The sequence below is a fragment of the Salmo salar genome, chromosome ssa15 (assembly GCF_905237065.1).
Source record: "Salmo salar chromosome ssa15, Ssal_v3.1, whole genome shotgun sequence".
Classification (NCBI taxonomy): domain Eukaryota; kingdom Metazoa; phylum Chordata; class Actinopteri; order Salmoniformes; family Salmonidae; genus Salmo; species Salmo salar.
In genome coordinates, this window is record NC_059456.1 from 43,028,331 (window position 1) to 43,055,139 (window position 26,809).

General features: G+C 44.7%; 1 protein-coding gene across 4 annotated transcripts; it reads left to right on the forward strand.

Annotated features, from left to right (window-relative positions):
* The first annotated feature begins 248 nt into the window (after positions 1 to 248).
* Positions 249 to 26,401, forward strand: LOC106571475 (centrosomal protein of 170 kDa protein B). Of its 4 annotated transcripts, none has more exons than XM_014144627.2 (20): positions 249 to 641; positions 2,971 to 3,108; positions 6,583 to 6,672; positions 9,675 to 9,753; positions 9,890 to 9,948; positions 10,117 to 10,234; positions 11,574 to 11,690; positions 11,854 to 12,372; positions 12,497 to 13,755; positions 14,114 to 14,302; positions 14,491 to 14,632; positions 14,729 to 16,519; positions 21,087 to 21,342; positions 21,480 to 21,651; positions 21,927 to 21,965; positions 22,541 to 22,678; positions 22,910 to 22,998; positions 23,141 to 23,234; positions 23,347 to 23,398; positions 23,599 to 26,401. In XM_014144627.2, the coding sequence occupies exons 2-20, from the start codon at positions 3,004 to 3,006 to the stop codon at positions 23,853 to 23,855; spliced, it is 5,565 nt and encodes a 1,854-aa protein (XP_014000102.2). In that variant the 5' UTR covers positions 249 to 641; positions 2,971 to 3,003; the 3' UTR covers positions 23,856 to 26,401. The 4 variants fall into 4 exon arrangements, with proteins under 4 accessions (XP_014000102.2, XP_014000103.2, XP_014000104.2 ...); XM_014144628.2 differs by having other exon boundaries at positions 14,509 to 14,632; XM_014144629.2 differs by lacking the exon at positions 21,927 to 21,965.
* The last annotated feature ends 408 nt before the right edge of the window (positions 26,402 to 26,809 follow it).

Genomic DNA, 26,809 nt, shown 5'->3' on the forward strand with positions numbered 1-26,809 from the left:
CCTGTAGACTACTATGTAATCAAGGGCGTGGATTTAAAGGTACAGACGTAGTTTACCAGGCCTACCTGGCAGTCCGGATGGGATGAGAAGGCACAGTCAATATCCGAATAACACACTTTTGCAACATTTTAATTCCTATCAGCAATTCCAAATTGGCTGTTAGCCTACACTACAATTTCGTTTTATTATAATGAAAACAAAAGACGTGACGTCATCACATAACGGTGTCCAATGGCCCTCACGTGAATGATTTTTAAACCACATGTTCAACATCCCAAAATATTTCAACAAGAATCTGTAACAAATCTATCCCAAATTTATTTGGGATAGACATAGCTATGTAATCCTGCATTCATTAGAGCAGGTGCACCACCAGATAACTGAGCATCTGATATTCGCCGTTGGTCCTGCTGCGCGTTTGGAGGCGGCGCGCTGGTCAGACAGAAATGCCATAACAGCAGCATCGATATCCCCACCCCGAGTGCATGTTATTCACCTGGACCCGCGTAACGACATCGATGTGAAGCCACATTTGACCACAGACTGAATTGTCAAAGGATTGCGCCAAGGCTGGTGCTGTCTATTTGATGGTGACATCGTTTGTTGCTTTTTGGTGGGGAGCAGCATCTGGAATATTGTAGGTAGGTCGCGAGGATTTCAATATTACAAAATGACATTATTTCATCATGCCAGTGGCCTAGGCCTATATTATTTGGTATGGTCGACGGCGATATATTTTGGGTTAAAACGATAAAGATCTAACTCGTCCGTGCCTCACTGAATGGGGCAGTAGCCTACTCCAGCCTATTGGCGCTAAACGCGCCTTTTTAACGTTAACTACAGTGATAGTAGCATTCTGTCCATGGCGGTATCGACAGTTGCATCCTCTGCCTATAGCTATTAGGCTATTGCGCCCAATCAATTGTATACGTTGTATCGTAGTAGGACTATATGAACTAACAATCGTGCTGGGCTGGGCATATAAGGCAGACGACATCATCCAGTCGGTTTGGCTTCTCACTGATGCCAGCATCCGGCACCAGCTGCTCTGTCTGATCGGGTTATTTAATGAACAAATTAAAGGCGTTGGAGAAACTATTGAAGAAACGAGTCAGGTCGCCTCAAGGACACAATTAGGTTGAGTTTTAATGTAACTGGGATTTCAATTATCCTATAACGGTGCATGTTTCAAAGAGGGCATGCAGACATTCTGTAGGCTATCACGTGCATCTTATTGGCTACTGACACCGGCCTGTAATGGAGTGTGGAAATTGATGTGATGCCTATTCTTAGTATGAATAATACGTGTGTTAATCAATCATTAAGATTTGCATTAGAAATATGTTTAATTGTTTCCATTTGAGATGAGCCTAACATTTGCCTTCTTATAGTCAGTATGTTGCTACCTATTATGCAGTAATAATATTCATCACCATAGGCCTACATTGTTATTTTGTATGGGCAGCTCTGGTTTGGGGTGTCCTGTAAGGCTTACTTAGCAGCAGTACCACTTCCTCTGGGTTTCACCGTAACACGGAGCTATTGTAGTGAGGATTCTAGTTAGGGACAAACTATTGAATATGACAAACCTCTATGAAATGTGATATTACACAAAACCGTGGTCTTAAGAAATAATGACACAGTGCTGGAGGGATCGGGCAGGGAACTCTTAAATCGACGTTATAGCAAGCAATAAAGACCTCTCCATCTTCCTCTCTCCATTTATTTCTAATGTGAGCATTATTTCCTTCCTTTTGGTATCAGAGCAACACCGCCCTTGTCCATTGCAGGACATTGGCCCTTTTAAGCTTAAAGCTCCCTGTTGAAAGACAAGCATTCAGATTACAGATCAAAGGCCTCAGATGCTGTTTGCTGCTATTAAAGCCCCTCTTCTTTTCAGTGCTATAAGGCTGTGCTATATCGCTATCGCCGTGCTAGCAGTATCCCCCTGTCCTTAACACCCCTGATCTAATACACGTGATTCAGTGTCCTGATGAGCAGCTAATGAGTCAAATCAGGCGTGTTAGAGCAGGGCTGGAACAAAAGCCTGAGCAGCCAGTAGCTCTCTAGGAGAGGGCTGGCCATCCCTGGTGTAGGGCGTGGTTCCAGTTTTTTAGTTACCACGTAGTATTTTGGGCCCTCTCAGTTTCATATCCCTTGCCACCAGTCCCAAAGCTTGCGGTGTCATAGCAGCGCTGACTTATAAACAGAGGGCTATGGGCTTACATACACCACTGACCTAGCTACAGTACCATTCCCTGTTGGGGACATTGAACTACTGCAAAGGCACACTGACAGTAGTTACTGAGCAGTCTCACGGAATGCTTCATTAATGTCATTTGAAAATAGGCTCTCAGTCTCATTTCCATCCAAGCATAAGCCTGCCTTTGATATTTTCACTGATAGCACCACCCGTTCTCATGTTATTTCCTGTGAATCAGCATCCTGCACGGCATGTTGGGACTGCAGTATGAATAGTCCTGTGAGTGAACAAGTGAACTCAAATAACAGGTCAATCAATTCATCTCCTGCTCTCTCAAGTTTGTCCATAGCAAGGCCTACGTTGAGCAGATCGATGTACAATGGAGAGTGACAGCATTGAAATCAGCAGTTGGTAGTTTGTTGGTTGAGTTGATGAATAGGTTACGGTTCTTTGACGTTTTCTAGCGGTCGTGTAACTCTATTTGCTGATGTGTCTACAAGACTTGACAGTGTGCGGGACTTTGTGTTACCACAACACTGGAGCAATGTAAATATTTATGTGCCACAAAATGTCTATCTAATGGAGAGATCTGTCCATTGGATGCATTTTATGATGCCATTTTTTTTAAAACATATTTTAAGGGACAATTGGTCAGTATGATCAATCGTTCATGATTATGGTGATGGCTTCCTCCCTGTATGGATACCATACTGCACATTGCACGTGTCCTACCCTGACATACTGTATGCGTCTCCTTTGTGTCCCAGGATGCAAAGGGGTTTCCCGGGGGGCCTGTGAAGATGAGCGTGACATCCTGGTTCCTGGTCAGCAGCTCTGGCATCCGCCACCGTCTTCCACGGGAGATGATCTTCGTGGGCCGGGAGGACTGTGAGCTGATGCTGCAGGTAGGTGACCTGACCCTGGCCCTTACCCTGACCCTGGCCCTTACCCTGACCACCTCCTTTAAAAAGCTTAATATTGATTTACTCTCTAATCTAATGCATCATCTTATCCTCAGGCGCAGATAACTAGAGATACTATTGTATACCATGTAGTCCTCTTCTTCATGAGGAAGAGGGGAAGTCTGTGAGTAAAACTCAGTGACTACTAAGCTCATTCAGAGACGATGTCTGTGGCTGGAGTAGGGCAGTAAGTAAAACTGTGTTGTCTGTCATGCTACACGGGAAAGCGAGAAAGGCTGAAGAGGGTTGTCTGATGGGGTAGTTTACTCACTGTCCCATGGGCACCATTAGCAGAAGGTAGTTGTGCCCATGGGACAGTGAGTCATCCACCCAGTCGGAAAACCCTCTTCAGCCCGACCTCAGCCGCTGTCTCTTTCCTGTGTAGCATGAAAGACAACAAATTGATCAACACTCAAAATATGTCAATCTATCTTCCTTCTGAAAGCATGCTCACTTTTATCCAATCATGTCAGAGTTTGCTGTCTGGAGGACCTGTGCAAGGGTTTCTACAGTGCAGTAGCATAGACCAGTATTTTTCAAATTCATTCAGAGGAGCCTTCAGAGGGTGCCCAATTTTGTTGTATCCCACCTGATTCAACTAATCAAGGGCTCAGTGATTAGTTGATTAGTTCAATCAGGTGTGTTAGTGCTGGGCTAAGACAAAATGGGAACCTCCTGAGAATCCTTCCAGAAACACTGGCTGACTAATGGTAAAGGCTATTTTTAGGACAACCTGATTGGCTACCATACAGTAGGAAGGGGTGGCATAAAGGGGAAATGGACATCAAACATCACAGAAATCACTAAAGGAAGCAGATGCCTCTCAACAAAGGTCTCTTATGTTGGGATGGTCAATGAGATGGTGTATGTCGATAAGTTTGTCGTTCGGTTAGGGCTAGCACTCTGTCTGTCGGCTGGAGATCACTACCTTATTGATGTGTGGGTGGAACAACAATGTCATTTTACATCCAGATATTTATAGCCACATTGATGTACCATTTCGCTGCATAGTTCAGATGACTGTAACGTTACTTTGAAGAAGACTGGCTATCTGCTATTGGTGTCAGGCTTTTGCCAGTCAAAGCCTCAGCCCTTGATATTACAAAAAGCAACACCTAGATACAGTCTGATTTGCTACTAGAGGAAGACATCAGTTATCAACAAAAGTCTGCAGTGAAAAAGAGGCCGTTTAGAGCACTGGGAGTTGTTAACCTTGACATGATCCAAAATGTGGCCTGTTTTTTTATTTTTATGTTCAGTATACTGTATATAGTTCCTACCAGTTGCCGTGGCGCCAGCTCGGAGATCCTGATGATGCAGAGCTGTCTGCCTCAGTGTCTTCCAACGTGGCCATCTGTTGCCAATAGCAACAGCTGAGATGGACTTTTTCCTCACACGGCGAATGGGTGGCCTGTTGCCATCCCGGAACAATATTGTGTTATAGGACTAATGCTTTCTCACCCGCTCCTTCAATCTAAACCCAATTTGTTAGTATACCTGCACTTTAAAGTCAGTCTCTTCATCCTCCCGAAGCCCTCTGAAGGGGACAAAGGTCTTCTCTTCTCTGTGTTGTGTGTAATTTACACTCCCTCCATATTGTTGGCCACAGATAACAGGCCTTTGTCCTTCCTACCTGCCGAGCCACAGCAGTGTCTCTGATTCCAGCACTATTTATCACCTTTTTTATTTGTTTAGCGGTGAAAGCTACCTCGTACATCTGGCAACAATGATGGTATTGTGTAGCTCCAAACACTATTTAGAATATATGACACACTGGTGCAACTACACCATTTTATTGAACTGGATTATTTGTCATGATGTTATTATTCATTCAAAACAGATACAATGCTTGTACAAAGCTACTGTTTTGATAGTAGACTGCCATTGTGGCCCTTAGCCATTTTAGTACCATTACTGCCCTGGAGTATTTTGTTCAGTGGTATGGGGCCCCCACCTGAGGTGGTTCATGACTGAGTTGGACTACCACCCTTTGTCTCTTGTATCAGGCTTCAGTATCACTAGGTCTTTCATCATTATGTGTTTAACAGTGATTTTTGCACTGAACTAGCCTAGCAACTTGGCTAGGCAGAATGCTTTTGGTCACTGTCTGAAGCACTCTGGATACTTGTCTGGATGGTGGCTCCTGTCCTGATGTGGCCGAGTTTTGTCTCTGACCCATTTCACTTCCCGGATGTAACCACATTGGAACGTTTCCCTCTTCCTTCCACTGTCTAGTCTTCTCGCCTGTCGTAGTAGGGAAATCCTTTTCAACTGACATGGCCAACGTTTTAGTAACTGTACTCATTAACTTGTTTTGTGGGTGGGAAATGTAATGAGAAATGGATAGAGAAACACTGCCTTTTAGTAGTGACTTTCAAGGCAAAGCCTGCCATCGTGCTAGTGTACTCAGCACAGACATGTTCAAGGCAGTAGTGAGTAGGAGGATGTGAATGTAAAGTAAAAAATTTTGCTCATCATTCATACAATTCACCAAATACAACTAGATACTATTACTTATGTAGTGAGTCATTCTCCAGTTCACTTGTCTTTTTATAGAGGCCTGTTGGACATGCACCGCTCAGATTCTTGAGACACACTCTTTTAGATGGTATGATTGAAATATTCGTCTTTAAATGGTGTTATGGTTGTGAGAGTGTTCTAACCTTCACGTCCCACCAGAAAATTACACGTGTGGTTAATGGAATCCACGTGGCTTAGTTTGAGGCGTCTTATGGTGAACTGTGTTGAATTTAGCTCGTGAAGTATTTCCCTCACGTGTAGTTGAGCAACAGGAGTTTGGCTACATGTCTTCTTGGCACGACTTTTCACTTTTGGTTCTGTTCCGTTGGTTCCCATAGGGACTGAATCAAGTATTTGACATATGCGCCTGTAACCGTTAACTTCCTAGCATGAGGGTATAGAGTATCATACACAGTATTGACATGTTGCTTACTTCATATGAGTAATGGAGGTATTGAAAATACTCTTGCAAATTGCATCACTGCAGAATGTAAATTATAGGATTTACAGTCACTGTCTGTCATGTGTAGTAATGGTACTTCTTAAGGTACAGATTTACGATCTTAATTTGATCCAGTTTTCTACAGCAGGAAAATAATCATGTAGCAAAATAAAATGTGGATTATAATTCATGGACATTTTTGTAGGGGTTGGTACATTGTTTGTAAGGGAAAATTAAGTCTGAAATATCAAAGTGGAAATTACAAACTTCAGAAGACTTTTTAAACCTCAAATGCACTAAGTATGACATTTTCTGTATTGCAGGAAATGTATCCTGCAATAGGGTGATCAAATTAAGATCCTACATCTGTAGTATGACATTTATTTAAAAAGAGATTGTAATTGTAGGGCACAGTTGAAGTAATCCATCCATGGTTCTCTCCTTTTCTTTTCCAGTCTCGGAGTGTGGACAAGCAGCATGCCGTCATCAACTACAACCCTGCTACCGATGAGCACCTGGTCAAAGACCTGGGCAGCCTCAATGGAGTGAGTACCCAGGGGAGGGAAGGGTAAAGAGGAAGGTACAACTAAAATACTTTCAATAGAAAGTTAAACTGTCTTCTGTACAAGGACTCCCCTTACTACACATAGAGATTAAAAGGCCCTAGATGTTTCAGTGTTCTGTTAAGTAGTTCTAAGCTTAGCATAGTAGATACGTGCCATTACGTGCTTGCTTAAGCTGGTTATCTATTTTACATGGGTGTGTTAATGCTAGCTAAAAGAATCAGGGAATTATGAATGGTTAACCTCTGTCCTATGAAGATAGAAAAACAGAAACTATCTGCTCATGCTGTATGTAGGCTACTGTGCAGTGACAATGTAAATGCTAGTTCTAAGCTTAGCATAGTAGATAAGTGCCATTAAGTGCTTGCTTAAGCTGGTTATCTATTTTACATGGGTGTTTATAAACTGGGCGGTTAGAGCCCTGAATGCTGATTGGCTGAAAGCCGTGGTACAGTATATCAGACCATATACTATGGGTATGACAAAAATATTTTTACATTTTTACTAATTATGTTGGTAACCAGGTAATAATAGCAATAAGGCACCTTGGGGTTTTGTGGTATGGGGCCAATATACCACGGCTAATGGCTGTATCCAGGCACTCCGCTTAAGAACAGCTCTTAGCCGTGGTATATTGGCCATATACTACACCACTTGGTGCCTCATTGCTTAAATATACAGTGCCTTCGGAAAGTATTCAGGCCCCTTGACTTTTTCCACATTTGGTTATGTTACAGCCTTATTCTAAAATGTATTAAATAAAAAATGTTCCTCAGCAATGTACTACACACAATATCCCATAATGACAAAGTGAAACCAGGTTTTAGAGATTTTTGCAAATGTCAGAAATACTTTATTTACATAAGTATTCAGCCCCTTTGCTATGAGACTCGAAATTGAGCTCAGGTGCGTCCTGTTTCCATTAATCATCCTTGAGATGTTTCTACAACTTGATTGGAGTCCACTTGTGGTAAATTCAATTGATTGGAGGTCCCACAGTTGACAGTGCATGTCAGAGAAAAAACCAAGCCATGAGGTTGAAGGAATTGTCCATAGAGCTGCGAGACAGGATTGTGTCAGGGCACAAATCTGGGGAAGGGTACCAAAACATTTCTGCAGCATTGAAGGTCCCCAAGAACAGTGGCCTCCATCATTCCTAAATGGAAGAAGTTTGGAACCACCAAGACTCTTCCTAGAGCTGGCCGGCCGGCCAAACTGAGCAATCGGGCGAGAAGGGCCTTGGTCAGGGAGGTGACCAAGAACCCGATGGTCACTCTGACAGAGCTCCAGAGTTCCTCTGTGGAGATGGGAGAACCTTCCAGAAGAACAACCATCTCTGCAGCACTCCACCAATCAGGCCTTTATGGTAGAGTGGCCAGACGGAAACCACTCATCAGTTAAAGGCACATGACAGCCTGCTTGGAGTTTCCCAAAGGGCGCTTAAAGATTCTCAGACCATGAGAAACAAGATTCTCTGTTCTGATGAAACCAAGATTGAACTCTTTAGCCTGAATGCCAAGCGTCACGTCTGGAGGAAACATGGCACCATCCCTACAGTGAAGCATGGTGGAGGTAGCATCAGACTGTGGTGATGTTTTTCAGCGGCAGGGACTGGGAGACTAGTCGGGATCGAGGCAAAGATGAACGGCGCAAAGTACAGAGAGATCCTTGATGAAAACCTGCTCTCAGACTGGGGCGATGGTTCACCTTCCAACAGGACAACGACCTGACACTGTACATATCTGATGTTAGAGAAGCTTCCATTGAAGAATACTGAGTTATATTGGATAAGTAACTCTCCAACCATGTGATGACAGGTGACGTCAAGCCATAAAGAGTTTTTTTTGTTGTTGTTGAGTGGTCCGGACTTGAACCCGATCGAACATCTCTGGAGAGACCTGAAAATAGCTGTGCAGCAACGCTCCCCATCCAATCTGACAGAGTTTGAGAGGATCTGCAGAGAAGAATGGGAGAATCTCCTCAAATACAAGTGTGCCAAGCTTGTAACGCCATATCCAATAAGTCTCGATGCTGAAATTGCTGCCAAAGGTGCTTCAACAAGTACTGAGTAAAGGGTCTGAATACGTACGTAAATTTGATATTTCCATTTTTAATACATTTGCAAAAATGTCTAAACTGTTTTTGCTTTGTCATTGTGGGATATTGTGTGTAGATTGCTGAGGGGGAGGGGGGGGGGGGGACAATTTAATACATTTTAGAATAAGGCTGTAACGTAACAAAATGTGGAAAAGATCAAGGGCTCTGAATACTTTCCAAAGGCACTGTACCAAGGCTAAGAGCTGTTCTTAGGCACAACACCTTATTTCTATTCTAAACTGGTTACCAGCATAAATAGAACAGTAAACAAGTATTTTTGCGTCATACCCATGGTATATTGTCTAATCAGCAAACAGGACCCAAACTACCCAGTTCATAATGACATGACAACTGTGACCCAAAAGTGCTGCTGAGGCTATTTTACTGAGTAGTCAAGCAACTATTTTCCTTTTAAATTGTAAAGGCATCCGTATAGTGCTGTGTATACTAGCTGTTATATATTTCACTGAACTGTTTGTTGTGCAGCTGATGCAGACTTCCCTTAGTAGTAGGCGGGCAACATGGAAACTTTCCAAGTAGCTTCCACTAGACTGGATTGATCATGTCAAATTAGCCCAGCGCTACTGTTAGGCCAGGGCTTGTATCTATGCGTTGTTAAATCTCTAGCAAACATCTCCTGTTTGCATCTGGGTTGTTTTTCTCTTCACATATGGTCCAGTGGGCTGTGCCACTAGTTTTCCCCTGGCCTTAGCCATACAGTTGCTCTTCTGTACTGGACTGAAATACCACTGAAATTCTTACTCTTGTGTTGAAGGTGGATGAGTGGTGCACAGTGTCTATCCCAGGACCTCGTGGAGACTCGCGTTACATGTCATCCTTCAACATCTCCTGTTTACAGTAACCAACTATGTTGTGTTCCCCTCTAGACCTTTGTGAATGACCTGAGGATCCCAGACCAGATTTACATCACCCTCAAACTGTCTGATGTCATTCGCTTCGGATATGATATCCTTTTTTTTTCTCACTCACGTCATCAATGCATAATTCTGGTGCCATATATGCGTAATCAACATTGGCTTTGGAATTTGATTGAAGTGCTTGTCTGTGATGCGATTGGCTATTGCCTTAACCTAGTATTTACATTCCCATGTGTACGTCCTGGAGAAGAGCCAACACAAAGTCCCAGAGGAGGCACTCAAGGTCAGCTTTCTATGCTAATGCAAACCTCAACTGTATTAAACAGTAAACCCTAACCTGGACTAGCTTTTCAGACAGTACTGGTCTACCATCACATCATTTAGCTGGAGCTCTCTTAGGCAACTTGACTGTGTTGGTTTTTGAGTTGTGTTGCGCCTCCTGCTGTTTCAGCATGAGAAGTACACCAGCCAGCTGCAGATGGGTCTGAGAGCCTCAGAGGGGAAGAGGGCTGAGCACCTGGATGACAAGTCCAAGCTAGAGAAGACGGACAGGAAATCTCTGTCTCAAGGTAAGCGTTAGCGACGGCTTCAATCCTGTTTTAAATGCTCTTCCACCGTATTTTTCCACGGTATGTTTTTTTTTTCTCTCATAAAACAAAGCTCATTAGTAGGAGGTCTAGATACATGTAGTGCTCATATTGATAGACCTGTTTGGATAACTACATGATGTGATAGAGGCTTTGAGCTCATGACAACTCTGGGAATTGGGACATCGTGGGTTGCTCTCTTTTCATTTATCTCACTGATTAATCCTTAAGATTGCGTCAATCTAATGAATATAATATTTGATTTTGATTTAATACAAAAATCCCCATCGAAATCCGTCAGTTTAAGCTAGAGATCTGTTTTTGGGCTGCTTCTCAATCCACTGCATCCGCCGATGTCACCCCTCCGCAGCTGCAGTGGAGGGACATGGTGTTTTGATTTTGATTTTTTAGGGATGATACTAACACAGCTGTTTAACTTGGCTGAATGATCCAGGATTATTCTGATTTATAAACTATAACTCATTAATACCTGGAATGGTGTGTAAGGATGATGAGTATTTGAACTTTGCTCTGCTCCTCAATAATAAATAAATGTCCCTCAACCATGATGTCAGCGTCAGCTTGTCCTATTTCAGTCAGAACATGCTCCCCCTCTTTGTCCCCCCTCTCTCTCCCTCGTCGGCGGCTGCATGCGGTCACCTCCAGTCTCCATGGTGATGGCTACTGCACCCATAGTCACAGTTCAGCTCAGCACCGATGACCTGCTTGATTTTTTTTATTTTATTTTTGCTCTGTGTAATTCACACTGGCATCCCCACTGTCAATTGCTCTGCCAGAGAGTAATCCTTACGCCATAAACAGGTCACGATCAACTATCTATGGACTATATGCAGCTTTATAGGCTGCCTGTATTGTGACCTCTCCGGCTGATGAGTCCCTGATACTTTTTGCTTGCCCTGCGAGGCTGTGACGGCATAAGTATAATCCAGCGGATAACAACTGAATCCTCACTCAAATCAACACAGAATTCTTCTCCTTGTTTACTGTAGCCTCTGCAGTAAAAACCTTGAATGAGCGCTGCCTCGAGATCAACTGGATGTGTTGGACACATTGGATGAAATACTAAGTCATAAATAACAAGCTTTATGTATGTCTGATTTGATGTAGTCTAGTGGGGTGGAGACAAACCTTGAATATTCTTTCTCTCAACTCCCAGTGGACCAATAGTAGATGATGACTGCTGCAGAGAAATGAGTCCTCTCTCCTGTGTGTGTGTGTGTGTGTGTGTGTGTGTGTGTGTGTGTGTGTGTGTGTGTGTGTGTGTGTGTGTGTGTGTGTGTGTGTGTGTGTGTGTGTTCAGAGACTCCGACCTCCCGGCCCACTCCATTGTATGGCCAGCCCTCATGGTGGGGGGAGGAGGATGCGGCCAGCAAAGGACAACACAGTGAGGGACACCGGTCAGAGGAGGGTCACCCAGGTCATTGAACCTTCGATTCACACCATTTTCATTTAGGAAATGTCATGTAAAAATGTTTGCATTTCCTTTTTTAAAGAATAGAAATAAACAAAGAAGGGTTTATGCTTGTCTTTTAATTTGCTTGTGTAGCCTCATCGGTGCTTTCACACCTATCCATTTGCAGAGATTCCAAAAGAAGGTTCAGCGTTAGATTCAGAGGTGAATGGCTCCCTGTTAGAGTACAGGGACGCTCAGGGCAAGTCCAACTTCTCCTACCATCGGGAGCCCAGCTACTTTGAGATCCCTACCAAGGAGTTTCAGCTGCATCCCAAGTCCCCGGGGGCAGAGCTCCACGAGATCCCCACCAAGGACACGGACACGCCCCATGCCGCTCCCACCCCCACCTCGCCCACTCCCCCCGTGGTGCAGAGCCACGCCTCCTTCACCATAGAGTTTGACGACTGCACCCCAGGCAAGATCAAGATCAAGGACCATGTCACCAAGTTCTCCTCGCGCCAGAGGAAACAGCAGCAGGTGTCCTGCAAAACTCTGGCCACCACGCCCACTGAGGTGATGTCAGCCGAGTGCAAGGTAGCAGATTGGTTGGTGCACAGTGATGTCAGAATGATGAGAAGGCGTCCCACGTGTGAGGATGTTTACAGTGTCAAGAGTGACCAGGCCGTCAACATCAAGAGCCTCAAAGGTAAGAGAGTGGTACTTTACAAAAGAAACGTTCATAGAATTCTGTAAGGTGTTGGGAGGTTTGGGAAGCGGCTGTTGGTGTGTTTTCTGTCCCTCATTTGTGGTTTGAATTGATCTGTTTCTAGGACACCACCATGACGATGGGACCCAGAGTGATTCTGAGGACCCGGTTTTAGGGAAAGGGAAGCGAAGCAAGTCACACCACCGGATCCAGTCGCAACATTCGATCCAGTCTGAGCTTTCCCAGTCAGACCTGTCAGAACCGTCACAACAGACTGTGCGGTCATACCAATTAGTTCAGTCACAGCAGACACACCAGACAGTCCAGTCACACCATTCAATTCAGTCTGACCAGTCAGTGCTGTCAGTCCAACCACACCAGACAGTCCAGTCAGTTCCCTCACAAATGTTACTCCAGCCTCAGTTTTCTCCGCCCAAACTGACCCCAGTCTCTCCTGTGGTCCCTGAGAGGCCCCTGTCTGAAAGCCCGCCTGAGGTTCGCTCCCCCACCATGGGCCCCTCTAAGCCCGACCCCCAGGAGCCACTCAGCCAGCAAGCATTCATCATAGAGTTCTTCGACAACCCGCGCAAAAAACGCTCCCAGTCCTTCACGGCCAACCCCGCCCACGCAGACTCTTACTCCACCCTCAAGGCCAAGCTGGAGCGGCGGAAGGGCGGGGAGAGGCCAAACTCCATGCACGGACACATCCCCCCCACCCAGCAGGTGACTGTTCCTCTGAAGGGCCATGGCGGGCCCCTGAGGTCGAGCTCCCTGAAGAGGGAGAAGACAGAGGAGCCCCTGAGTGGAGGTAGTGCTTCCTCTTCCTCCGGTTCTGGGCCTTCCTCTCGCGCCTCTTCTGGCATCACCATCAAGCCGTTTGGCAGTGTGGGAAAGAAGTCCAAGCTGGCCCAGGAGTTTGCAGCAGAGTTCCTGATGAAGGATGCAGCCCACAGAGCATTGTCCCCCACCAGAGATAAGACGTCTCCTCCCATGTCCGCTCCCCCGGTGATGATGATGTCACCCTCTCGCACCCGCATTCCGTCTCCCTTAGACCCCCCTTCCTCTGTTTCCTATCCCTCCACCCCCTTGCAAACCACAGCACCACGTTCCTACTCTCCAACTCCTGCCCCTCATTCCCCAGCCCTAGCCCTCTCCCAGCCCCCGTCCCGCAGCTCTGTCCAGACTGCCTCCCCAGTTCGCTCAGCCGTCCCCTCCATGACCCCTCTAATGCCGCTGGGTCTGGGGGTGTGTGGGGTGGACCCGAAAGCCTCCAGGGTGGTGAGGAACGAAGAAGAGGATAGTCTGAGTGATGCCGGCACATACACCATCGAAACAGAGTCCCAGGACAAAGAGGTGGAGGAGGCACGCAACATGATCGACCAGGTGAGATTGTAGCAGCCGGAGGTTCACCTTAAACATTCTCCATTTTTAAAGTCTGTCACCACCATGACTTCTTTGGTGGGATGGTGGACCTTTTCACATGCTGCGTGTAATTATTGTACTGTATCTTCTCCACTGTTTTGGATTCTGACGTTAAATGCTACAATTCTAACAAGAGGTATAGTTCTAGAATAAACAATGAAATACCTTAATAGGAATACCTTGAGGGACGCATGCTGAGAACCTCCTCCCCCTACCCAGTACCCCCTTCCACCCTGTCCTTCCTTCTTCCCCTTGCAAAGTCCCATTGTCCCTTCTCTTCTCCTACCTACCTCATGCATGCTCTGTCCCTCCCTGACAGGTGTTTGGGGTCCTCGACTCACCGGAGTACAGTGGTGCCGGAGTGTATAGACCCATCATTAATGATGGCAAGGACGAGCTGGCAATGCTCCGGCCTAGTGACGCTAGCACTGTGGACCAAATGAAAGCAGTGTCTATGCATGGCTTTAACCCAGCCGCTCTCAGTGGGGCACCCTCAGGCCCCTTCCAGGTAACCTCACCGTCCTAAGCTACTGGAGAAATAAGGGACCTAATAAGTTTATTATTTGTCCTTCCTTTACTGCCTTTGGCTTCTACAGTGACTTTCCTTACAATGTAAGGATTGTTCTTGGAAGGAGTTTATAATGGTGGTTACCCTTCGACGTTGTGCTCTGTATAGCTGCATCTAACCCCTCATAGTTTCCTACGCTGTTTCAGGTTCCGTCTGCTAACACTGCAGCACAGGAGGAGGGGCCTAAGTGGGTTTCTCGCTGGGCCAGTCTGGCAGACGGCTATGCAGAACCAGGCTGTAATCCATCTCAAGGGGAATTTGCAGAGGGAGGTGAGTCGCCTGCACCCACTGACCGCTCTGCTCAGAACTTATGTGAGCAACCCGGGGGGAAAAAAGCCTGAATTAAAATATGTTTCTCTTTCCTAGATTTACGATTGATGAGTCGGTTGATGCCTAGCCACAGCGTGGATAACTCTGAGTCAGAGGGGAGCCAGAGTTGTAGGATCAGGAGGCTGCTTCCCCAGGTTCCCCCTGGAGACAGAGACAAGCCAGAAAGCCCCACCCCCAGCATCCTGATCTGCCACGAACCCCCCTACCCAGGCCCCGAAACCCCCCTGGAGAGGAGTAGTGGTACTCCCCGGCATCAGGACTCCGCCCAGAGGCTGTGCGTCCAGGACGATGTAGACCCAGACAGCCTGAGTGACGCCAGCCGCTCTGACGATGGCTCTGTACTGGAGAGGACCAGGAAGAGCCAGGGGAGGACGAGTGGCGCTACCTCGCCCGGGGACACTGGACCTCACTATAGGGGTCAAGATAAGCTGCCTCCGACTCAACCTACCAAGTCCACCTCTTTTTACATTGGTTCTGAGGAATGCAGCTTAGGCAAGCCGGACCTGGCCCGAAGCCCTTTTCTGTCTCAGGGGCCTGATAGGGGGCGAGATGCCCCTGCCAAAACCTCCCCCACCACCGTCCTCATCAGGCACCTGAGCAGCCACGAGCCCCGGAGGTCGGGCATCAAGCCGAACAACTCAGCCCCCAACCTCCACTCCCAGCAGGACAAGGAATCTAAAGACCCCAGTAAAGACTCTCTAGGGACTTCCTCGTTCGTCAGGCAGGAGAGCTTCACCAAGGAGCAACCCAGTGACGACACCCAGATTAAGAGGCTCCCCCACATCTCCAGTCATCCCACCCTGAGGGACATGGAGCAGAGGAGAGAGACTGCGAAGGGCCCACAGCCCTTCCTCCGGGAAGCAGCAGACGCCTCTCTCTCCTCCCTGGAAGTGAAGTTACCCTCCTCAGGCTCCGGACACAGTTCTAAGAGAGGAGGTTCCTCCAGTCACATGGACGACTCTCTGTCTGGGGAATCAGATGTGGATACAGCCAGCACCGTCAGCCTGGTCAGCAACAAGAACACCCCCGTCACCACAGGCCCCAAGAAGAGGACGGCCGCCAGGTCCTCCTCCAGTCCGTCTGTCCAGGAGAAGGGCCACCGCCAGCCCACGGCCCGCGAGCGCCTGTCAGAGAAACGCCGCAGCCACGCAGCTGCCGGTGATAACTCCAGCAGCAAGGCCGAGCAGGCCAAGCGCTTCCAGATGCGGCGCAGCACGGGGAACCGTGGTTCCCTGGACCTATCAGAGGACCAGCAGAGTTCTGGCCAGCACTGGCCTGACACGGCCTCTGACCATGAGACCGGCTCCCGGCCCGCCAGCCGCAACAAGAAGCTCATAGCTCCCCTACAGAAAGAGGACAATGGGAAGACCCCCAAGAGTGCAGCACAGCAGGCACTGATCCGCTCCAACAGCCTGTCAGCACCACGGCCCACCAGAGCATCCATGCTGCGCAGGGCACGCCTGGGAGAGACTTCTGACAATGATGGTACTGAGACTGACCGGGGATCCCAGAACTCAGACCACATCGGTGCTCCCTCCAAGGTGTCTGCTGACGGGAAGAAGCTCCTCTCCAGACTGGACATCTTGGCCATGCCCAGGAAGCGAGCAGGCTCCTTCACTACACCTAGTGACAACGAGTCCTCCATCACCACTACTTCAACCCGGCCTGGCTTCTCCAACCGGAGTGCAGAATCAACTGGGCCGGTCAGGAAGATATCAGTGGGTGAAGCAGGGGCAAAGCAGGGGGTCACAAAAGGGTCCGGAGCCCCTGGGAAGCAGCCCCTCACCCGCACACGCTCCAGCGGGACTAAATACTCCAGCACAACCAGTGAGTATTATTGAAGTTACCATTGCGTAACTTCTCAATCTGCATAGCCATGCTATTTGCTTGCACAAAGCAATGCAGAGAACACGTTTTTTTGTCTTGAATTGTAATTCATGAAAAAAGTCATAGCACCTTTTTTGTTGTTGTAAGAGTGTATCTAGAACCTAAAATGATTCTTCAGCTGTCCCCATAGGAGAAACCTTTGAAGAACTCTTTTTGGTTCCAGGTAGAACCCGTTTTGGTTTTACCTGGAACCCAAAAGAATTATACTTTGAACCAAAAAGGGTTATCTTATGGGGATAGACAAAGAACCCTTTTGGAACCCTTTTTTCAACAAGTGTATACAGTATGATCACATTTAAGACTGACCGGGGATTGTCATGATGCAAATGATTATTTTTATGATACTGGGATGTTGTGTATGTGTTCTTAATTACTGTTTTAACCTCTATGGGCTAGGTGGGACGCTTGCGTCCCACCTACTCAACAGCCAGTGTAATCCCGTGGCGCGTTATTCAAATTCCTCAATAATGCAAAAACTTCCTAAAAAATGCAAATTCCTCAAAAATGCAAAAACACATAAACCCAAACCACAGCTAAATGTAGCACTAACCTTTGATCTTCATCAGATGACAACCCTAGGACATTATGTTATACAATACATGCATGTTTTGTTCAATCAAGTTCATATTTATATCAAAAACCAGCTTTTTACATTAGCATGTGACTAGCATGTGACTAGCATTCCCACCGAACACTGCCGGTGAATTTACTAAATTACTCACGATAAACGTTCACAAAAAGCATAACAATTATTTTAAGAATTATAGATACAGAACTCCTCTATGTACTCGATATGTCCGATTTTAAAAATAGCTTTTCGGTGAAAGCACATTTTGCAATATTCTCAGTAGATAGCCCGGCATCACAGGGCTAGCTATTTAGACACCCAGCAAGTTTAGCACTCATCAAAGTCAGATTTACTATAAGAAAAATGTTATTACCTTTGCTGTCTTCGTCAGAATGCACTCCCAGGACTTCTACTTCAATAACAAATGTTGGTTTGGTTCAAAATAATCCATAGTTGTATCCAAACAGCGGCGTTTTGTTCGTGCGTTCAAGACACTATCCGAAAGGGTAAATAAGGGTGACGAGCATGGCGCAATTCGTGACAAAAAAATTCTAAATATTCCATTACCGTACTTCGAAGCCTGTCAACCGCTGTTTAAAATCAATTTTTATGCCATTTTTCGCGATAATATTCCGACCGGGAATCTGCGTTTAGGTAAACAGACGAAAGAAAATAAAGCATTCGGTCGACTCGGGCACGCGCCTAAGCCCATAGTACTATTATCGGCCACTTGCCAAAAGCGATAATGTGTTTCAGCCAGAGCCTGCCTCGATATCGTTCAGCTTTTTCCCGGGCTCTGAGAGCCTATGGGAGCCGTAGGAAGTGTCACGTTATTGCAAAGATCCTCAGTCTTCAATAAAAAGAGCCAAGATGAAACACAATTTGTCAGACAGGCCACTTCCTGCATGGAATCTTCTCAGGTTTTGGCCTGCCATATGAGTTCTGTTATACTCACAGACACCATTCAAACAGTTTTAGAAACTTTAGGGTGTTTTCTATCCAAAGCCAATTATATGCATATTCTAGTTACTGGGCAGGAGTAGTAACCAGATTAATTCGGGTACGTTTTTTTATCCGGCTGTGTAAATACTGCCCCCTATCCCCAACAGGTTTTAAGGTGACTGCGTTTCAGGACCATAACTGCCTGCCTGCCACTGGCTCAACAGACTTTCTCTGCAACTGTCACTGCAACAAACACCTTTTCACATTACACTAAAGAATTGTAATTCATGATTTAAAAGTCAGACAGTGCCGTGAAAAGGGATTTGCCCCCTTTCTAATTTTCTCTACTTTTACATATTTATGATGTTGAATGTTCTACTACCAAAACCTAATATTAGATAAAGGGAACCTGAGTGAACAAATAACACAATGACATACTTATTTCATGAACTAAGTTATGCAACACCGAATGCCCCTGTGTGAAAAAGTAATTTCCCCCTTACACTCAATAACTGGTTGTGCCACCTTTTATCTGCAATGACCGCGAACAAACGCTTCCTGTAATGTTTTTGGTTTTGCTGTGTTTGGTTTTCGCCAGGCATAATGGGACCCATGTTGTCCAAAAAGTTATACTTTTGACTCATCTGTCCATAGAACATTCTTCCAAGAGTTTTGATGATCATCCAGGTGCTTTTTTTAGCAAACTTGAGTCTACTTTTCGGGCAACATGGGTCCCATTATGTCTGGCGAAACCAAACATCGCATTCCACAGTAAGAACCTCATACCAATGGTCAAGAATGGTGGTGGTTTGGGGATACTTTGCTGCCTCAGAACCTGGATGACTTGCCTTAATAGAAGGACCCATGAATTCTGCTCTGTATCAGAGAGTTCTACAGGAGAATGTCAGGCCATCTGTCTGTGAGCTGAAGCGCAGCAAGACAATGATCCAAAACACACAATCAAGACTACATGAAAATGGCTAAAAAGCAACACATTTGAAGTTTTGAAATGGCCTAGTCAAAGTCCAAACCTAATCCCAATTGAGATGTTGTGGCAGGACTTGAAACGAGCAGTTCATGCTTGAAACCCCACAAATGTCGCTGAGTTAAAGCAGTTCTACATGCAAGAGTGGACCAAAAATTCCTCCACAGCGATGTGAGAGACTGATCAACTACTACAGGAGGCATTTGGTTGTAGTCATTGCAGCTAAAGGCGGCACAAACAGTTTTTGGGTGTTGCATAACTTTGTTAATTAAATTAAATAAGTATTTAAAAAAATGTATTCGTAAACTCCGGTACCCTTTATCTAATATTATGTTTTGGTTGAAGATCTGATAACGTTCAGTATTAAAAATGTAGAAAATCAGAAAAGGGGCAAATACATTTTCACGGGACTGTATATGATCAAATGTAAGATTTGAAAACTAGTTCAGGTGCACATAAAAACACAGGGCCACAGAGTATTGAAACAGGGCCTGACAATGAGTTGAAGTGACCTTTTCCACCCTTCATAGTGAATGTGACTCAGTCTCCCTTTTGAGATGCATGCTGGTAGGCTGTATTTTGGCTTGTCCTGTAGGAGCTCAGTGTAGTTGCTACGAAGCAGTGTGATGATGCCCTCTGCTGCCGTTTCAATAGAAACACAGCCCCTGGTGGAAGCAAACTGAACCAGGTTTTCCTCTAGGATAGTGCCTGTGCCTATCTCCATTCTGTTTATTTGTTACCCTGAAAAACTCCCTAGTCCTTAATGATTACAAGCATAGCCATAACATGATGCAGCCACAACTATGCTTTATATGGAGTGGTACTCAGTAATGTATTGGATTTGCCCCAAACATAACACTTTGTATTCAGGACAAAAAGTGAATTGCTTTGCCACATATATTTTGCAGTATTACTCTAGTGTATTGTTACAAACAGGATGCATGTTTTGGAATATTTTGTTTATTTTTACAGCCTTCCTCCTTTTCACTCTGTCAATTAGGTTAATATTGTGGAGTAACTACAATGTTGTTGATCCATTCTCAGTTTTCTCCTATCACAACAATTAAACTCTAACTTTTAAAGTCATCAATGGCCTCATGGTGAAATCCCTGGGCGGTTTCCTTCCTCTCCGGCAACTGAGTTAGGAAGGACGCCTGTATCTTTGTAGTGATTGGATGGTGTATTTCTTTTGACCCGTCTACCAAAAGGTGCCCTTATTTGCGAGGCATTGGAAAACCTCTCTGGTCTTTATGGTTGAATCTTTGTTTTGAAATTCACTGCTCGACTGAGGGACCTTTATAGATAACTGTATGTGTGGGGTAAAGAGATGAGGTAGTCATTCAAAAATCATGTTAAACACTATTGCACACAAAGTGAGTCCATGCAACTTATTATGTGGCTTGTTACTAAGCACATTTTTACTGAACTTATTTAGGCTTGCCATAACAAAGAGGTTGAATACTTATTCACTCAAGACATTTCAGCTTTTCATTTTAATGAATCTATAAAAAATCTGAAAACCCAATTCCCCTTTGACATTATGGGATATTGTGTGTAGGCCAGTGACCCCCCCCCCCCCCCAAAAAAAAAATCTCAATTTAATACATTTCTAATTTAAGGCAGCCAAACATGTAAAAGGTCAAGGGGTGTGAATACTTTCTGAAGGCACTGTAAATTAATGACCCATATTATGCAGCGATGGTGTATTGTGTTTTTACTTATCAATATTGCGGTGTAGTATTTGCAATCCCAAGGGTCTGTCAATGACTAATGTTGTTCATGTTATAAAGGTGGTGCTGCTGGGAGGCCCTATTTCTGCAGAAAAACTATTTTTGTATTTTATTTTTGTTGCAGATTTTAATTTTAATTTAATTTTAAACACTTTTTTTGCCCTTGTGCAAATTAGGGTTGCCACACTTCATGGCTGACCCTTTAAAACTACACTTTTTTTGTATGTATCCTGTAACTGCATGAGATATGGATCAAATGAAAACCGTGCTGTTATCTGGTAGGTTCCCGTCAAAGGCAGAAGGGTTCAGACTACACCTCCACATCTGAAGAGGAATATGAGGCCAGCTCTGAAACCCCCAAACACAAACGCTCCTCCCACACGTCTGCTGCCACACAGACCCCCCGGGCCCAGAAGGAGAAATCTGCTGCAGAAGTTGCCCGGTCCAAGTCCGGCTCACTGGAGTTGGAGGAGGACGAGGTCCAGAATGAGGATGACCACTACCAGAACTGGACCACACACAGCGCCGAGATAGCAAAGTAGGGTGACATAATGGCACTATGGATCACCTGGCTGAAACCACATATTGAGCCTTATGATTGGCAGCTGTAGAACATGTATTCTGTACGTATGTATTTTTTTAATGTGGTCATGACTTCTGTTTCTGTCTTCCCAGGCTCAGTCAGGACTTGGCCAAGGACCTTGCCATCCTGGCCCGTGAGATCCATGACGTGGCGGGGGACGGGGACTCCCAGAGTTCCTCTGGAATGGGCACCAACCCCTCCCCAAGCTCTGCACCCAACACGCCCGGGCCCGCATCCACCATCCCCATCTCTAGCCGGGAAGAGGTGAGCCCGCCCACTACCCATAATACACTTCAAACATGCCCCCCTGACCTGCGCCTCACGCTATGTACAGTTATTTCCATCCCTTTGTAATGTTCTAATGCATAATGCAACTGCACTGGAGCCTATGGGAATTTTCTTCCCTCTCTATAAGTTATTTTAACCATGTGCCACTAAGATCTTACATCAAAATTATGTACAGGTCCAGTGACGCGTGCAAAGGATCCCTTATCATTTTTTAGATTATCATGAGCATGTTTCTGTTCTTTACTGTACAGAGGCCATGTACATCTTTGCGAGGGGTCCTCCCATCTCAGGTGCATACCTCAGATATGTCTGTGTCTGTCTCTGTCTGTCTCCTGCAAAGGTTTATATTTGTTTCCTTCACCTCCCACACTCTCTTCAGGCTATCATCACTAATCCAAACACTCGTATGCTGTTGGATTGTCATGCTACAGATTCTTATTTGTATCATACTGGGATGTTCTATGTGTTCTTAATGAGTGTTTATGGTGACAGCTTTTCTGGACCATAACTGTTTGCCACTGGCTCACTACAGACTTTCACTGTCACTGCAACAGACACCTTTTTCACCTTCCACTAATGTCGCTTTTTTTCCCCGGGCTTGTATCCCAGCAAAACTAAAATTCACTGCTCACAGTTCAACTGCTGTCACTCCTGCATGTTGCCTTGGTGCATGCAATCACAAAGCACTAGTCACAGTGGTCAACTTTTCCTCTAGTACAGTATAACAAAGATATTGTAACTTCTTATTCTCACTGTGCCCTTGAAGTACAGTAGAGGGCCTTGAGGCACTGACTCCCTCAGTAGTCATGGCCATGTCAGTTGTTCAGAACGTGCGCACCATGCACTGATTCTATTCTCTTTCCAGCTGGTCCAACATATTCCTGAGGCCAGCTTAAACTACCAGAAGGTTCTACTATCGCCAGGTTCTACCGCTGTCATGGACCTGGATCCTAACATGAATGACCAAGACCCAAGCTCTAAGCCACGGTGGAACCGTGAAGAGGTCACTTTCCTGTCACACTTGTTTCTCCTCCCTTTAGAGTTGTACTTTCGCTAGTTATCAGTGATTTGGAAACCTAGGCTCACGCAGAAACAAACTGGCACTCAGGCTACACAAAATGAGCTGTTGCAGTTAATTTTGGTCTTCTGGGAATTAGACTAAAGTATATTAATGTATGTGAAACTACTTTGCAAACACTTTGGGTGTTTGACATTCACCATTTTCTCCCTCTAGGTGATTTTGGACAATCTGATGTTGAACCCTGTTTCTCAGCTCTCTCAGGCCATTCGGGAGAACACAGAACAGCTGGCTGAGAAAATGAAGTAAGGGAACTTTATGTACCTTGGCTCTTACCTTGTGTAATTTTAGCATTGTATGTTAAATGGAAAAGAGCTAGTCAATGACTTCCTCTCTGCCTGGCTCTGTTAGATTATACAATATTTTTATTTTATTTTTTTCTGTCAGGGTTTTATTCCACAACAAGACTGAGGCCTGGGAGGAGATCGAAGCGAAGATCAATGCTGAAAACGAAGTTCCCATCCTCAAAACATCAAATAAGGTACAGAATTGGTAGCCAGTCACATCTTACATTGGAAGACATGGTCGTGTAAAACTGAGGACATTATATGGGAAAATGTGCAATCGTAATAATTTTAATTCTACTGTCACAGGAAATCTCTTCCATCCTGAACGAGCTGAGAAGGGTACAGAAACAACTAGAAAGTAAGAGTTACACATTAGTTTTTCTTTGTAGTTAAATAAAGAATAATAATCTTCCTAAAATGTACTGGGAGTGCAATGTTGAATTGCTTTTCCTGAGCGGCTTTTCGTCTGCATTACCTATTCAGGACATTTAAATAAAGCATATGATCCAGCAGGCCTATGGAATCTAATAGAACACGGAATGTTCCCTTTTGTTGTAGTGATCAACAGCATTGTGGAACCCGGTGGAGCTGGCAGTGGGAACCCTAAGGTGGCAGCGGTGGCTACTGCTGCTTCAGGAGGACAGGCCACCAGGTCCCCCTCACGGCAGAAGAAATCCCCCAGTAAGCCCACTGGACCTGGGGACAGACAGCGTGGTGCTGGCCCTTCAACCAGCCCCACCACCTCCAAACCCAACGCCAACGAAAGCACCAAGAGGACCACTCGAGGCCACAAAGGGGCAAACTTTATGGCCTGATCAGAATTCCCAGGTTTCTGTAGCATCTGCTGGTGGCGACTGCCTCCCTTCACCACACTGTCATTTGTAATGTAAAACTATCATGATATACAGTATACTGTATCTGTTTTGACTGGTAAAGGTGTACTGTAATTGAGTACCGCTGTAACTGACTACCACTGTTTAGAATTGCTTCTTCCACATTTGTACAAGCTCAACTAAAAGTAGGCAAAGCTGAGTAAAAGAAGTTGTAACTTGTCGCTTGAATAAGTGGATTGTGTACAAAATAATGTCCATATGCCTTGTCTACTTGTCCTGTACAATGTGTAGTAGCTCAGTACTGTAGGCTTGGCCAGATGCCCAAGATAAGACAGGCTACATTCTTGCACCAACTTTGTTACCATAGTAATCATCCTGATGAAAACAATCCAAGGTGTCCATGAGAACATGTCGTGGACTACTTCAATGACATGGCAAAACAGAACAGCATTAGAGAGGGTGTTTGCAGTGTTCTGTGCTTGTCTTGTAAAATATGATTCATTGAATGTTCCTGAATGACTTGGATATTTTACTGCATGGGGAAAAAAGCTACTGAATGAACTGACTGACCACCAGTCTCCCTTTTCTGAACTTGATTGTCTGATAGTGAAAATGCTTAAGATTTGTTCTATATGAATGCTGTGCGTACAGAATGTCAGGATGGTGTGTCATACAATGTTTCAGATCCCAAATAAATGCAGTATACACTATACAGCATCAGAAAGAGGGGAAAGAGCATACTTAGAAGGCCAGCATCTCTGAGTCGCCTCTTCACTGTTGATGTTGAGACTGGTGTTTTGCGAATACTATTTAATTAATGAAGCTGCCAGTTGAAGAATAGTGAGGCGTCTGTTTCTTAAACTAGACACACTAATGTACTTGTCCTCTTGCTCAGTTGTGCACCGGGGCCACCCACTTCTCTTTCTATTCTGGTTAGAACCAGTTTGCGCTGTTCTGTGAAGGGAGTAGTACACAGCGTTGTACCAGATCTTCAGTTGCTTGGCAATTTCTCACATGGAATAGCCATCATTTCTCATAACAAGAATTGACTGACGAGTTTTTGGCCATTTTGAGCCTGTAATCGAACCCACAAATGCTGATGCTCCAGATACTCAACTAGTCTAAAGAAGGCCAGTGTTATTGCTGCTTTAATCAGAACAGTTTTCAGCTGTGCTAACAAGGTCGCAAAAGGGTTTTCTAATGATCAATTAGCCTTTTAAAAGGATAAACTTGGATTAGCTAACACAACGTGCCATTAGAACACAGGAGTGATGGTTGCTGATAATGGGCCTCTGTACGCCTATGTAGATATTCCATTTAAATATCTGATGTTTCCAGCTACAATAGTCATTTGCAACAATAACCATGTCTACACTGTATTTATGATCAATTTGATGTTATTTTAATGGACAAAAAAATGTGCTTTTCTTTTAAAAACAAGGTCATTTCTAAGTGACCCCAAACTTTTGAACGGTAGTGTATATGCTTCAAATTAGTAAATTGGCCCAAGTTGACTGTATGCCGCCTCCTAAATTGACTGTATTGTAGTGTGCCAGCTCTGTAAAGGTAGAATGGAGCAGTTCCTTATTGTCCACTGTATGTGTGTGTGTGTGTGTGTGTGTGTGTGTGCACTAAGAGCGCCTGTGAGTTAAGTAGCTGTTGTGGGCTAAGCCAATGTCACAGTTTACTCCCTCCATCTGCAAAGGCAGCAGGGATATGTGGGATTGTGTGTGAGGAATCCTGTATAGATGTAAGTTAAAGAATAAGAACGGACACAAAAACTATTTTAAAACTATTTTGTGAAAGTGCATGTGTAACATAATTATATAGTTTAGTTGGGTGAGAGTTCAGGCTAGTTTGCCAAATGTGCACTTTTTCATTTTGAGATACACCTCATAAGCCATGTGTGGAACTGAAAATAAAGCAGTAGGGTTTAATTAAGCAGTAAAAACAATGACTTGTGGCTGAAATGTAGGTTTAACAGGCTGTTTTAGAGTATCGCTTATCAGTTTGATTTCTGTCAAGTACTTAAGCCTACAACAGATCATATCTATGCTAAATGCAAAGCTTTTTTTTACAGTCATCAATGGTGCCATGGTGTTCACTGACCCTAAAGCTATTGAGAATGTATGGATTTGTCACCTACCCAGAACAGACATCTGTCTATTGGTCTGATTAGGTCACCTCTGCTGCTAAGGGTGATGTCAGCTTTGGGCTACTTACTTCTCAATATTAGTTTTGTTTTTGCTACAATGCATGTAACTCAAGTATAAGTGTATAAAAATACTGCAAAGTGCTAACCAAACTGTATGTGAATATCTGTTTGTATACATCAAAAACATTTTTTTTTTATGACTTTGAGGTTATGTTCACAATGTTGTTCTTCCAAATTATTTATTTAATATTTGTGTTGTACTGAATATATTTACAGACGTTATGCCATGGACTTTACATAACAGTTTGTGCATCATCATGAACATTGATTTGTACCATTATATAATTTGTAATAAACTGATTTCAGTCATAAATGCTTTATTTTATTCTAGATGTTATGATATTTAACAACAAAAAATGATGACCTACACAACAATTGTACACTACTGCTGCATCATGGTGTTAGTCTCTAGACAGCTGGGCTGGCTCCCACAATGTACCAAATACTGTTCGAGCTTATAGTGCTGAAACAGTGATGTTGCTGCCCTAGGTCTGGGATTTCCGAGACTGTCACATTGTGGGTAAGCCTACGCTTTGGGAAGGAGTGAAGAGTTTGGAACAAAATAGCAAAGCCTAGGTAAAATCTTAGATTGTTCTTATTCTTATTCACTGTGGCTTATCACTGTGGCTTGTCGTAAACCAGACCCACACCAAGTCTCGTCATTTCAGCTATGTGACAATATTTGAAGATTGCTGTCCAACAATGATCCCCAACCAAACAG